This window comes from Salmo salar, chromosome 02 (genome assembly GCF_965601325.2).
Source record: "Salmo salar chromosome 02, fSalSal1, whole genome shotgun sequence".
NCBI lineage: Eukaryota > Metazoa > Chordata > Actinopteri > Salmoniformes > Salmonidae > Salmo > Salmo salar.
Window position 1 is genome coordinate 32379085 of NC_138292.1, and position 13592 is coordinate 32392676.

Consider the following 13592-nt stretch of genomic DNA (forward strand, 5'->3'; position numbering starts at 1 on the left):
CTACATCAACCCCACATCACACAGCCTTGATGTGTGTTTTCTAAATTCAGTGAAGCGAGTGGGCGGATCTTCATAACTCTAGCGATGCATTGTTATTATTTCTTTCTGAATACTTCAGAGATGCAGTATAACTGTTGGTAGATTAAACTAAAATAGCCCACATCATCACAATATGCTCAGTCAATTGGGTTTGATATCCGCTGTCTGGTATTTGTCTGGATTTGACAGTCTTACTGTATTTTTCTGGCAGGTTTCCAGAGAGAGCCGTATCAGTTCTCCAGTCTGGCTGCTTGGAGAGCATGCTCCTGAGCTCCCTGTATATGGACAAGGAATTCTGGGAGAGCCGAGGGGGGGCACGTGGCCTGAAACCTCTCATCCACACTGTTGAGCAGAGAGGGAGGATTCTGCTGCAGCACATCCACGACAAGAGACTGAGACTGAACAGGGATTTGTGAATCCAATGGCCCAGAAGGCACCCAGCAGCACATTCATTTAATCCAGGCAGGGGGTGCCAGCGACAGACATGGAAGCCTCCTCAAGGTTCCAGCCAGCCTAAAGACACAGGGTGTGTCTTAAATGACACCCTATTCCCTATATAGTGCACTACATATGACCACAGCCCTTCATTGTCTATAAACACCCTACGAGCCCTGGTCAAAGGTAATGCACTATATAGGGAAGAGGGTGCTCTTTGGGCCGCAGATACAGTATGCCTGCTCCATGCTGGTTATGTTTTCCCATCCATGTTGTGTCCATACATCTTGCCAACATCCCTCAAGCCAAGCAAATTATGTTATTGAAATTGCACCATCTTCTTCCCTTGCCTGTTCATGAGGTGAGTTTTGTATTTTCTAATAAAAAATAGCAGATTGAAAGATTTATTTAATGTCTGTTATATGAGATAAGCGTTTGGCTGTAATCTTAAAATGAGAAATTTTAGATCAATGAATAGCTTCCGAACTGGATCCAGGCTTCTTGTCGATAAGAAAATACCAAACCTTTTATAAGATTGTGCTCCTAAGACAATGATGAGGAAACCCTCTCAATTGGGTTAAAGGAACACAATTATTATTATTATTATTGTTGAACATTGAACTTATTGCCTATGTTCCAGGACATTTAGACAATGTTGACTCCACGCCAATTAATGAACAATGGACAATATATTGAAGTGACCTACGGACAGGGGTTGCTTCCTTGCTACAGCACATTGCATTCCTATGGGCTAACTGTTTAGGATAGATGGCCAGTCCCTTAGGCTTCGACACAATTCATTTATTTGACATGTTTTTCTATGTTTAAGGTAATTTAAACCATATTGCTAATACCAATGAGGATATTTTACTGTTTAGACTTGCACGTATGCTGTTATATTTACATTTTACATTTTAGTCATTTAGCAGACGCTCTTATCCAGAGTGACTTACAGTAGTGAATGCATACATTTCATTTCATTTCATGCATTTTTTTTTTTTATATATTTTTTTGTACTGGCCCCCTGTGGGAATCGAACCCACAACCCTGGCGTTGCACACACCATGCTGGCGTTGCAAACACCATGCTCTACCAACTGAGCCACAAGACATTCAAAAAAAAAATCAAGAATTCTAAAGAATTCTAAAAACATTATTTCACTTTGACATTATGGGGTATTGTGTGTAGGTCAGTGACACAATCTCAATTTAATCGATTTTAAATTCAGGCTGTAACACAACAAAATGCGAAAAAAGTCAAGGGGTGTGAATACTTTCTGAAGGCACTGTACACCTCTATTTTCTTCAATCAAGAAACTAGAAATTTGACATATGAGCTTGTCTGACCACCACACTTACTACTTTAAATTTCAGAATCTGTACTTGCTTTAGGTATAATTCCACGAGCCACTTGTGGATGTGACAGCTCTAACGCAGTTCCACCTCTGACACCGTCAAAACAACCGCTATGCAGATGTCGGCTAAAGTGGATCTGATTGAATAGAGCTTTTCAAAAATAATTAAGAACTCTTCTTCTCTTAACAGAAAAAGCCATTTGGGAGCCCAAATCTCTCTCAATGAACTCAAAAGTGCAATGGATAGCATGATAAAGGAAAATCACCTGGAGGGGACGATATTCCTCCTGAGGTCTATATAACATTTTGGAATCAATTAGGTCCACTATTGCTCGAAATTATTAATACAGCTGTTCACAAAAGTTAATTTAGGAGACATGAGAATACAGCACTAATTTTGCTTTTATAAAAAAAAGGATAGGATGTCACCCAGTGTTCTCATTTTCGCCCCCTATCTTTGATAAACACAGATATTAAACTGTTTTCCAAAGTGTTGTTGTCTCGACTCGAGACTTACTTACTCAAGTTGATCCACACGGACCAAAGCGGGTTTGTTAAAAAGTGTTTATCCTCAGATAACCTTCGTCGACTATTACATATCTTAGATACTTAATCAGAAACAACAGCAATTTGGCCTGTATTATCTCTTGGTGCAGAAAAAGCATTTGATTGAACAGAACTGTAATATCTCTGGTCTGTTTTGGAACATATGGGAATTGGCTCCAATTATTAAAATAATATATGTCAATCCCTCAGCCATAGTTATAACAGGCACTATCTGTTCTGCTTCGTTTAGAGTCACTAGAAGCAGCAGAAAAGGCGATCCAATTTAAATTAATCTAACCAAATCAGCCCAACTGCCTCACAAGACCCTGATGGAGGACTCCCTCTCTACTTATGGAATCCCAATCATTTCCTATTTAAAATATTTGGGAGCATATATATTTCTTTCTTTAGATAAAACCATTGCCAGAAACTTTAACAGAATGTTCAAATCAATTCAATGTGACCTCAGTAGATGTAATAATATCCCAGTTGCTTTAACCGGCAGAATATCTACTGTTAAAATTAATATATTGGCACGACTGAATTTATATAGTTCAATGCTTCCCATGGCTCCTTCTGGCTATTGGGATAAAATTCATAGTGTGGTTTTAAAATATATATGACAAGGTAAACGATCCAGGATAAAATGTATACATTTACAAAGAGGGAAAGACGTAGGAGGACTATCCATTCCAAACTTTTAATTGTATTTTCAGGCTCTAGCATTTCGCCCCATTCTTAATTGGTTTAGAAATGATTATTCTGCCCCCTGGCTGAGTATAGGTATAAATATGGTGTCTCCTATTGCCCTGGAAGAGGTGGTCTTCACTGATATATTCCTTAAACAATGTAAACTAACCTTTGGTCTTGTTATTGTTCACACAATTTCTATTTGACGTAAAATTGAAAACCAATGTAACTGGGAATCAAAACAGCATGCTCATACTTCAATATTCCTCAATAATGCCTTGCGATCTGAAGGACGCCCTTTTGCATTACCCCAATGGTCCAAATATGGAATCTGTACCCCTACCGATCTAGTGGTTTGAGAACATTCCAAAATGTGAAAGATGCATGCACATTACCAAGCAACTCCTTTTTCTATAATATTTATCATTTCAGACAGCTATGCTGGCCTATGGTGTCCCTTGGGAAACTCAACTACCGAAACATCCAATGGTGGGATTTATAAATAAATATCTCCCAAAAAGACTGATTTATAATATATAAACAACTTTTGGAAAGCTCATATTCTGAGCTAGTCATTAAAAAAGTATGGTCCACAGATATAATTGAATCTTAACAACCCTTTAACTGGAACAGAATATGGAAAAATATGACCTTCACATCCCATAATCCGAACCATCAATTTATACATTTTAAATTTGTTCACAGACTATATTTAACACCAAGGAAACATTTTACAATGAAATTTGCCCCATCTCCCAACTGATCAATGTGTCCCCTAAATCAGGTAGGTACATTCCTTCATATGATGTGGGAGTGCCCTGCAGTTAAATGCTTCTGGGGAAAAGTTACAACATTCCTTTCGAAGTGCATGAATTTAAATATTCAATGCTTTCCATCTATTATATTACTTAACGATGATAGCCCCTTGAATCTCTAGATCAATCCCAGAAGATTACTGTTGGCAGGCAGTAAAAAATAGTTGGCTCTAAGATGGCAACCACATCGCTCTCTCCCATTTAGCCAGTGGATTCAGTTACTATTAGAAGTTATAACATTAGAATTATCACTAGCGAGAGTGAATGGTGCTAGTCAATCAACAATTGAGGCCTGGACAAACATACTTGATTCTGTAAAGAACAATCTCAGCTAAATTCCCACACATACAAACCAATGTTACTTTCTTTGCATTCAGGCCCATGGGGAAGGGGTGGTCTCTGGTAGTTTTGGGGGTGAGGGCAATGAGCAACCCCAGTTACTGGGTGGGATGGGAAGTGGTGGGAGGTCTGATTTTTAGTTTATAAATGCTTAGCTACAATGCCTCACTTAGTTATCTACCCACCTTGTTCCTTTCTTTTAGCATGTGCACGTAGCATGCTGTTGGCATAAGTGTCTTTTCAGATTCAAATCAAATTTTATTTGTCACATGTGCTGTGAAATGCTTACTTACAAGCCCTTAACCAACAATGCAGTTGAAGAAATGGAGTTAAGAAGATATTTACTAAATAAACTAAAGTAAAACATAAAATAAATAGTAACACAATAAAAGAACAGTAACGAGGCTATATACAGGGGGTACCGGTACAGAGTCAATGTGCAGGGGTACAGGTTAGTCCAGGTAATTTGTCCATGTACTTTAGGTATGGGTAAAGTAAATATGCATAGATAATAAACAGTGTAAAAACAAAGGGGTGGGGGGGTGAGTGTCAATGTAAATAGTCCGGTGGCTATTTGATTCATTGTTCAGCAGTCTTATGGCTTGGGGGTAGAAGCTGTTAAAGAGCGTTTTGGACCTAGACTTGGCGGTCTGGTACCGCTTGCCATGCAATAGCAGAGAGAACAGTCTATGACTTGGGTGACTGGAGTCTTTGACATTTTTTTGGGGCCTTCCTTTGACATCGCCTAGTATATAGGTCCTGGTTGGCAGGAAGCTTGGCCCCAGTGATGTACTGGGCCATACGCACTACCCTCTGTAGCGCCTTACAGTCAGATGCCGAGCAGTTGCCATACCAGGCAGTAATGCAACCGGTCAGGATGCTCTCGATGGTGCAGCTGTAGAACTTTTTGAGGATATGGGGACACATGCCAAATCTTTTCAGAGTTTGTTTGGGTAGGAATTCACTGGTGTTTGCAAGTATGAATATGTTGATTCATCTCTTTGCAATAAAACGTTTCCTTGGAGTTATGGTATGTAAGGTCAAGCCAATGACTGTATATAATGGACCAAGCCATTGATCACGTGACACCATTCATTCCTTTATGAAGACTCAGCAGCGAATTGAAGCCAAATGAAGTCGGTTAAGATGGAGATTCATGGAGACATGACATGCACAGTTTGAGCTACTCCAAGAAGGGACGTTGCAGACAAGTTTAGTGCTGCCTCTCTCATTGAGTAATTTAAGTTGAAGGATGACCGGGATACTGCAGGCTGCCATTGGCTACTAAATTGTCCTTATAACTTCTTATGTGTGTGATTTCAAAATAATCGGTTGAAGGACATACTGTACATATGGTGTAAGAGAAGTAATTATTAGTACCATAATTGTCTTAGATTTTTTATTTTTATTTACACGAAGATTGACAACGAAGATTGACATTTTTCCATTCACTATAATGGGGGATCGTGTTTTCTGCCTTGAACTTCCGTGGCTTCAATGAGAGGGGGCAGTTTTTCTCCCCTGGGTCAAGCACAGATGGTATGATTTAAATGTTCTCATATTTTCATATTGTTGACTGTTATGACTGAACAATTATATTTACTCCACACAACAATAACACATTTAGTTACTGTACCCAACAGTGATTGACAAGTGATCAATGTTCTATGAATAATGAAAATGTTCTGCATTTCAATAACAAGATGGTTCATTCTGTACTACTGAGTGAATACAATTGACTGTAATTGACGTATGGATGGAGTGTACTGTTCTTCTTATCCAGGTGCATCCCAAATGGCCCCCTATTTCCTTTATATTGCACTACTTTTGACCAGCAAAGTAATACACAATAAAGGGAATAAGGTGCCATTTGGGACACAGCCCATGTTTCATCTCCAGCATGGGTCAGCTCGATAAGTTTAAACAGGAGAACGGCAAGATGACAGCAAACTGTAAGTCATTGAGACAGGACATCAGTTCTGTGTGTGAATCCATGATAACAATGACAGATAAATCAGACTATCTCGATGGACAATCAAGGCGGAATTACATGGTTGTGGACGCAATTGCAGAATCTCCACATGAGACCTGGATGGAGTCTAAGGACAAAGTGAGGGAAATTATCTCTGAGAAATTGAAGATAGACCACAGGAAGATTGAGGTGGAGAATGTCGACAGGACTGGAAAACCCCCCACTGGCCTAGGTGATAGGCCCAGGCCAATAGTGGTCAAGTTCCTGAGGTTCAAGGACAAGGTAGCTGTTCTGTAAAGAGCCAAGAACTTGAGAGGAACTTACAGTATATCTTCCTCAACGAGGACTATCCTGAAGCTGTGCGCCAGAAGAGGAAAGAACTGATCCCAGCCATGAAAGCTGCCAGAGGGTGTGGAGATATTGCTTACATCCGTTATGACAGGCTCATTGTCCACCCTCCCTTCCAGAAACCTGGAAAGGATGAGAGAGCCAAGCCTATGGGTTTATAGCTTCAACCCTGCAGCACACACACCAATTGATTAATGGACTGCTGAATGTATATTTATTTCTCTTGCTTTGTTTACTCTTTTCAGTACTATGTCTATCTCTGATAAGCTAACCAGGAAAGGGCTGAAAATAGCCCATATTAATATATGTAGCCTTAGAAATAAGGTTCACAAAATCAATAACTTGCTAACATCAGATAACATTCATACTGTATATTAGCCATTTCTGAGACTCACTTAGATAATTCATTTGATGATACAGCAGTAGCAAGACAAGGATATCACATCTATATAAGAGACAGAAAAGCTTATGGGGGAGGTGTTATTGAAGTGTTGTGGTTGCAGGTTCACTTGGCACATTTAAAGCCTTTTCTTTTGGGGTGTTGCTATAGGCCACCAAGTGCTAACAGTCAGTATCTAAATAATATGTGTGAAATGCTTGATAGTGTATGTGATGTAAACAGAGAGGTCTACTTTCTTGGGGAACTGAATATTGACTGGTTTACCATCAAGCTGTCAACTCAAGAGGAAAATTCTTACAGTAACCAGTGCCTGTAATCTGGTTCAGGTTATTAATCAACCTACCAGGGTGTTTACAAACACTACAGGAACAAGATCATCCACATGTATCGATCACATTTTTACTAAAACTGTATAACTTTGTTCTAAAGCTGTATCCGTACCCATTGGATGCAGTGATCACAATATAGTGGCTATATCCAGGAAAGCCAACAATCCGGCCTAAAATAGTGTATAAGAGATCAATCAAAAGATTTAGCTGTGACTCTGATGTGGATGAAGTTAAAAATATTTGTTGGTCTGATGTGATTAATGAGGAGCATCCAGACGCTGCACTTGATGAATTTATGAAATTGCTTCTTCCAATTATTGATAAACATGCACCTGTTAAGAAACTGACTGTTAGAACTGTTAAGGCTCCATGGATTGATGAGGAATTGAAAAACTGTATGTGTCACACCCTGACCATAGAGAGCCCTCGGGGTTCTCTATGGTTTTTTTAGGTCAGGGCGTGACTAGGGTTTTTTCTAGGTATTACATTTCTATGTTGGTGTGTGTGTATGGTTCCCAATTAGAGGCAGCTGAATATCGTTACCTCTAATTGGGGATCATACTTAGTGTGTCCTTTTTCCCACCTGCTAGGTGGGATATTGTTTTGTATGAGGGCCTATGTGCGCTACGTATTTCACGATCGTTATATCTTTGTTGTTTTGGAAGTTTCACTATCATTAAAATGTGGAACTCTACTCACGTTGCGCTTTGGTCCAATTATTTATACGACGGTCATGACAGAATATCCCACCTAAACAGGACCAAGCAGCGTGCCCAGGAGGTGAAGGAGAGTTGGTCATGGGAAGAGATACTAGTTGGATGCGAGACCCTTCCTTGGCGGGAGTCGCCGAGGAGTAAAGGAGGACAGCAACAACGCCGGGGTCCGCGGCCACAAACAACCCAAGGGCAACCCCAAGATTTGTTTGGGGTGGGCACAAGGGGCGGTCGGCCGAGCCGAGGAGAGAGCCAGAGACCGTCTGGGAGTCGATGGAGCAGTTTGAGGAGGGATATCGGAGAGAGGTGTTGGCTAGGAGTATGCTGTAGCGCAGGCTTTCTGAGGAGCGTGTCATCAGTCCGGTGCAACCTGTGCCGGCTCCACGCACCAGGCCTCCAGTGTGCCTCCCCAGCCCGGTACGTCCTGTGCCGGCTCCCCGCACTCGCCCTGAGGAGTGTGTCATCAGCCCTGTACGTCCTGTGCCGGCTCCCCGCACTGGCCCTGAAGAGTGTGTCACCAGCCCGGTGCAACGTGTGTCGGCTCCACGCACCAGGCCTCCAGTGCACCTCCCCAGCCCGGTACGTCCTGTGCCGGCTCCACACACCAGGCCTCCAGTGCGCCTCCCCAGCCCGGTACGCCCTGTGCCGGCTCCCCAAACTCGCCCTGAGGAGCGGGTCATCAGTCCAGTGCAACCTGTGCCGGCTCCACGCACCAGGCCTCCAGTGCGCCTCCCCAGCCCGGTACGTCCTCTGCCGGCTCCCCGCACTCGCCCTGAGGAGCGTGTCATCAGTCCGGTGCAACCTGTGTTGGCTCCCCGCACTCGTCCACCAGTGCGTGTGTACAGGCTGGAGCCTTCCACTGCGCCGATGCCCAGTCCAGGCACGGTGTCCAGTCCCGCTCCATGGCCGGAGCCTTCCTCTGCGCCGGTGCTCAGTCCATGCACAGCGTCCAGTCCCGCTCCATGACCGGAGCCTTCCTCTGTGCCGGTGCTCAGTCCAGGCATGGCGTCTAGTCCTGCTCCATGGCCGGAGCCTTCCTCTGCGCTGGTGCCCAGTCCGGGCATGGCGTTCAACCCGGCTCCATGGCCGGATCCGCGGTCTTAGCGGGTGCTACGTCCCACACCGGAGCCGCCACCGACGCTAGTTGCCCACCCTAACCCTCCCCATCTAGTTTCAGGTTTTGCGGTCGGAGTCCGCACCGACCGCTGCGCCTTGGTCCAATTATTTATATGGCGGTCGTGACAGTATGGTTGAAAGAGATGAGGCAAAACGAGTGGCTAATAAGTCTGGTTGCACATCTGACTGGCTTACTTACTGCAAATTGAGAAATGATGTGACTAAACTCAACAAAAAGAAGCAACTGTATTATGAAGCAAAGATCAATTATATAAATAATGATGGAAAAAACTTTGGAGTACTTTAAATGAAATTATGGGCAGAAAGATAAATTCAACTCCATCTTTCATCAAATCAGGTGGCTTATTCATCACGAAACCATTTGATGTTGCCATTTATTTTAATGATTATTTCATTGGCAAAATGAGCAAACTTAGGCAGGAAATGCCAACAACTAACAGTGAGCAATGGTATTCATGCATAAAAAAACTAATAATGATAGAAAAGCATTGCAAGTTTGAATTTTGTAAAGTTAGTGGAGGTGGAAAATTATTGTTATCGATCAATAATGACAAACCTCCTGGCATTGACAACTTAGACAACTTGACAACTTAGCTACTGATGAAGGTAGCTGACTCTATGGCCACCGCTATCTGTCATATCTTTAATCTGAGCCTAGAGGAAAGTCTTTGTCCTCAGGCCTGGAGGGACACCAAAGTAATTCCGCTACCCAAGAGTGGTAAAGCAGCCTTTACTGATTCTAACAGCAGACCTATAAGCTTGCTGCCAGCTCTTAGCAAACTGTTGGAAAAAATTGTGTTTGACCAAATACAATGCTATTTCTCTGTAAACAAATGAACAACAGACTTTCAGCATGCTTATAGAGAAGGGCACTCAACATGTACTACACTGACACAAATGACTGATGATTGGTTGAAAGAAATTGATAATAAGAACATTGTGGGAGATGTACTGTTAGATTTCAGTGCAGCCTTTGATATTATTGACCATAACCTGTTGTTGAAAATACTTACGTGTTATGGCTTTTCAACCTCTGCCATATCGTGGATTCAGAGCTATCTATCTAATAGAACTCAAAAGGTTTTATTTAATGGAAGCTTCTCTAATGTCTCCGTGTCTGAATGCTGGCTTAGGAAGGCCACCAAAAATGTTAACATTTCCATCCTCAACTACAACATTTTCCGTCAAGATAGAACTGCCACAGGGGGCGGAGTTGCAATCTACTGCAGAGATAGCCTGCAGAGTTCTGTCATACTATCCAGGTCTGTGCCCAAACAGTTCGAGCTTCTACTTTTAAAAATCCGCCTTTCCAGAAATAAGTCTCTCGCTGTTGCCGCTTGTTATAGACCCCCCCTCAGCCCTCAGGTGTGCCCTGGACACCATATGTGAATTGATTGCCCCCCCCATCTATCTTCAGAGTTCGTACTGTTAGGTGACCTAAACTGTGACATGCCTAACACCCCGGCTGTCCTACAATCTAAAATAGATGCCCTCAATCTCACACAAATTATCAAGGACCTACCAGGTACAACCCTAAATCCGTAAACATGGGCACCCTCATAGATATCATCCTGACCAACTTGCCCTCCAAATACACCTCTGCTGTCTTTAACCAGGATCTCAGCGATCACTGCCTCATTGCCTGCGTCCGTCATGGGTCTGCGGTCAAACGACCACCCCTAATCACTGTCAAACGCTCTCTAAAATACTTCAGCGAGCAGGCCTTTCTAATCGACCTGGCCCGGGTATCCTGGCAGGATAGTGACCTCATCCCATCAGTAGAGGATGCCTAGTTGTTCTTTAAAAGTGCTTTCCTCACCATCTTAAATAAGCATGCCCCATTCAAAAAATGTACAACTAAGAACAGATATAGCCCCTGGTTCCCTCCTGACTTGACTGCCTTTGACCAGCACAAAAACATTCTGTGGCGTACTGCATTAGCATCGAATAGCCCCCGCGATATGCAGCTTTTCAGGGAAGTCAGGAACCAATATACACAGTCAGTCAGGAAAGCAAAGGCTAGCTTTTTCAAACAGAAATTTGCATCCTGTAGCACAAATTCCAAAAAGTTTTGGGACACTGTAAAGTCCATGGAAAATAAGAGCACCTTCTCCCAGCTGCCCACTGCACTGAGGCTAGTAAACACTGTCACCACCGATAAATTGATGATAATCGAGAATTTCAATAAGCATTTTTCTACAGCTGGCCATGCTTTCCACCTGGCTACCCCTACCCCGGCCAACAGCTCTGCACTCCCCGCAGCAACTTGCCCAAGCCCCCCCCGCTTCTCCTTTAGCCAAAAGCTGATGTTCTGAAAGAGCTACAAAATCTGGACCTCTACAAATCAGCTGGGCTAGACAATCTGGACCCTCTCTTTCTAAAATCCGCCGCAATTGTTGCAACTCCTATTACCAGCCTGTTCAACCTCTCTTTCTTATCGTCTGAGATCCCTAAAGATTGGAAAGCTGCTGCGGTCATCCCCCTCTTCAAAGGGGGAGACACTCTAGACCAAAACAGTTACAGACCTATATCCATCCTGCCCTGCCTTTCTAAAGTCTTCGAAAGCCAAGTTAACAAACAGATCACCGACCATTTCAAATCCCATCGTTCCTTCTCCGCTATGCAATCTGGTTTCCGAGCTGGTCATGGGTGCACCTCAGCCACGCTCAATGTCCTAAACGATATCATAACCGTCATCGATAAAAGACAGTACTGTGCAGCCGTCTTCATCGACCTGGCCAAGGCTTTCGACTCTGTCAATCATCGTATTCTTATCGGCAGACTCAATAGCCTTGGTTTCTCAAATGACTGCCTCGCCAGGTTCACCAACTACTTCTCAGATAGAGTTCAGCGTGTCAAATCGGAGGGTCTGTTGTCCGGATCTCTGGCAGTCTCCATGGGGGTGCCACAGGGTTCAATTCTCGGGCCGACTCTTTCTCTGTATATATCAATGATGTCGCTCTTGCTGCTGGTGATTCTCTGATCCACCTCTACGCAGACGACACCATTCTGTATACCTCTGGCCCTTCGTTGGACACTGTGTTAACAAACCTCCAAATGAGCTTCAATGCCATACAACACTCCTTCAGTGGCCTCCAACTGCTCTTAAATGCTAGTAAAACTAAATCCATGCTCTTCAACCGATCGCTGCCCGCACCCGCTCGACTAGCATCACTACTCGGATGGTTCTGACTTAGAATATGTGGACAACTACAAATACCTAGGTGTCTGGTTAGACTGTAAACTCTCCTTCCAGACCCACGTTAAGCATCTCAAATCCAAAATTAAATCTAGAATCGGCTCCCTATTTCGCAACAAGCCTTCTTCACTCATGCTGCCAAACATACCCTTGTAAAACTGACTATCCTACCGATCCTTGACTTCGGCGATGTCATTTATAAAATAGCCCCCAACACTCTACTCAGCAAATTGAATGTAGTCTATCACAGTGCCATCCATTTTGTCACTAAAACCCCACATACTACCCACCACTGCGACCTGTATGCTCTCGTTGGCTGGCCCTCACTACATTTCCGTCGCCAAACCCACTGGCTTCAGATCATCTATAAGTCTTTGCTAGGTAAAGCCCCGCCTTATCTCAGCTCACTGGTCACCATAGCAACACCCACCCATAGCACGTGCTCAGCAGGTATATTTGACTGGTCATCCCCAAAGCCAGCACCTCATTTGGCCGCCTTTCCTTCCAGTTCTCTGCGCCAATGACTGGAACAAATTGCAAAAGTCAATGAAGCTGGAGACTTATATCTCCCTTTACTAACTATAAGCATCAGCTTCTGTAAATAGCCCACCCAACTACCTCATCCCCATATTGTTTTGTTTTTTTGCTCTTTTGCACCCCAGTATCTTTACTTGCACATCATCATCTGCACATCTATCACTCCAGTGTTAACGCTAAACTCAAATTATTTTGCCACTATGGCCTATTTTTGCCTTTTTACATTTGCACACAATGTTTCTATTGTGCTATTGACTGTATGTTTGTTTATCCCATGTTTAACTCTGTGTTGTTGTTTTTGTCACACTGCTTTGCTTTATCTTGGCCAGGTCTTAGTTGTAAATGAGAACTTGTTCTCAACTGGCCTACCTGGTGAAATAAAAAAAGAAATAAAAAAAAGAATGTCAAACATGTAAAGTGTGGTGTACCTCAGCGCAGCTCTCTAGGCCCTCTACTCTTTTCTATTTTTACCAATGACCTGCCACTGACATTAAACAAAGCATGCGTGTCCATGTATGCTGATGATTCAACCATATACGCATCAGCAACCACAGCTAATGAAGTCACTGAAACTCTTAACAAAGAGTTGTAGTCTGTTTTGGAATGGGTGGCTAGTAATAAACTGGTCCTGAACATCTCTAATACTAAGAGCATTGTGTTTGGTACAAATCATTCCTTAAGTTCTAGACCTCAGTTGAATCTGGAATTTAATGGTGTGGCTGTTGAACAAGTTGAGGAG

General features: G+C 43.0%; 1 protein-coding gene across 1 annotated transcript in view; it reads left to right on the plus strand.

The window, feature by feature from the left end:
* Positions 1 to 13262, plus strand: part of LOC106579931 (uncharacterized) — a 35247-nt gene extending 21985 nt beyond the window's left edge. The window contains exon 5 of the mRNA XM_014160338.3: positions 251 to 13262. Coding sequence (XP_014015813.1) covers positions 251 to 455 — 205 coding nt within the window. The 3' untranslated portion in view covers positions 456 to 13262. The remainder of the gene's footprint in view (positions 1 to 250) is intronic.
* The last annotated feature ends 330 nt before the right edge of the window (positions 13263 to 13592 follow it).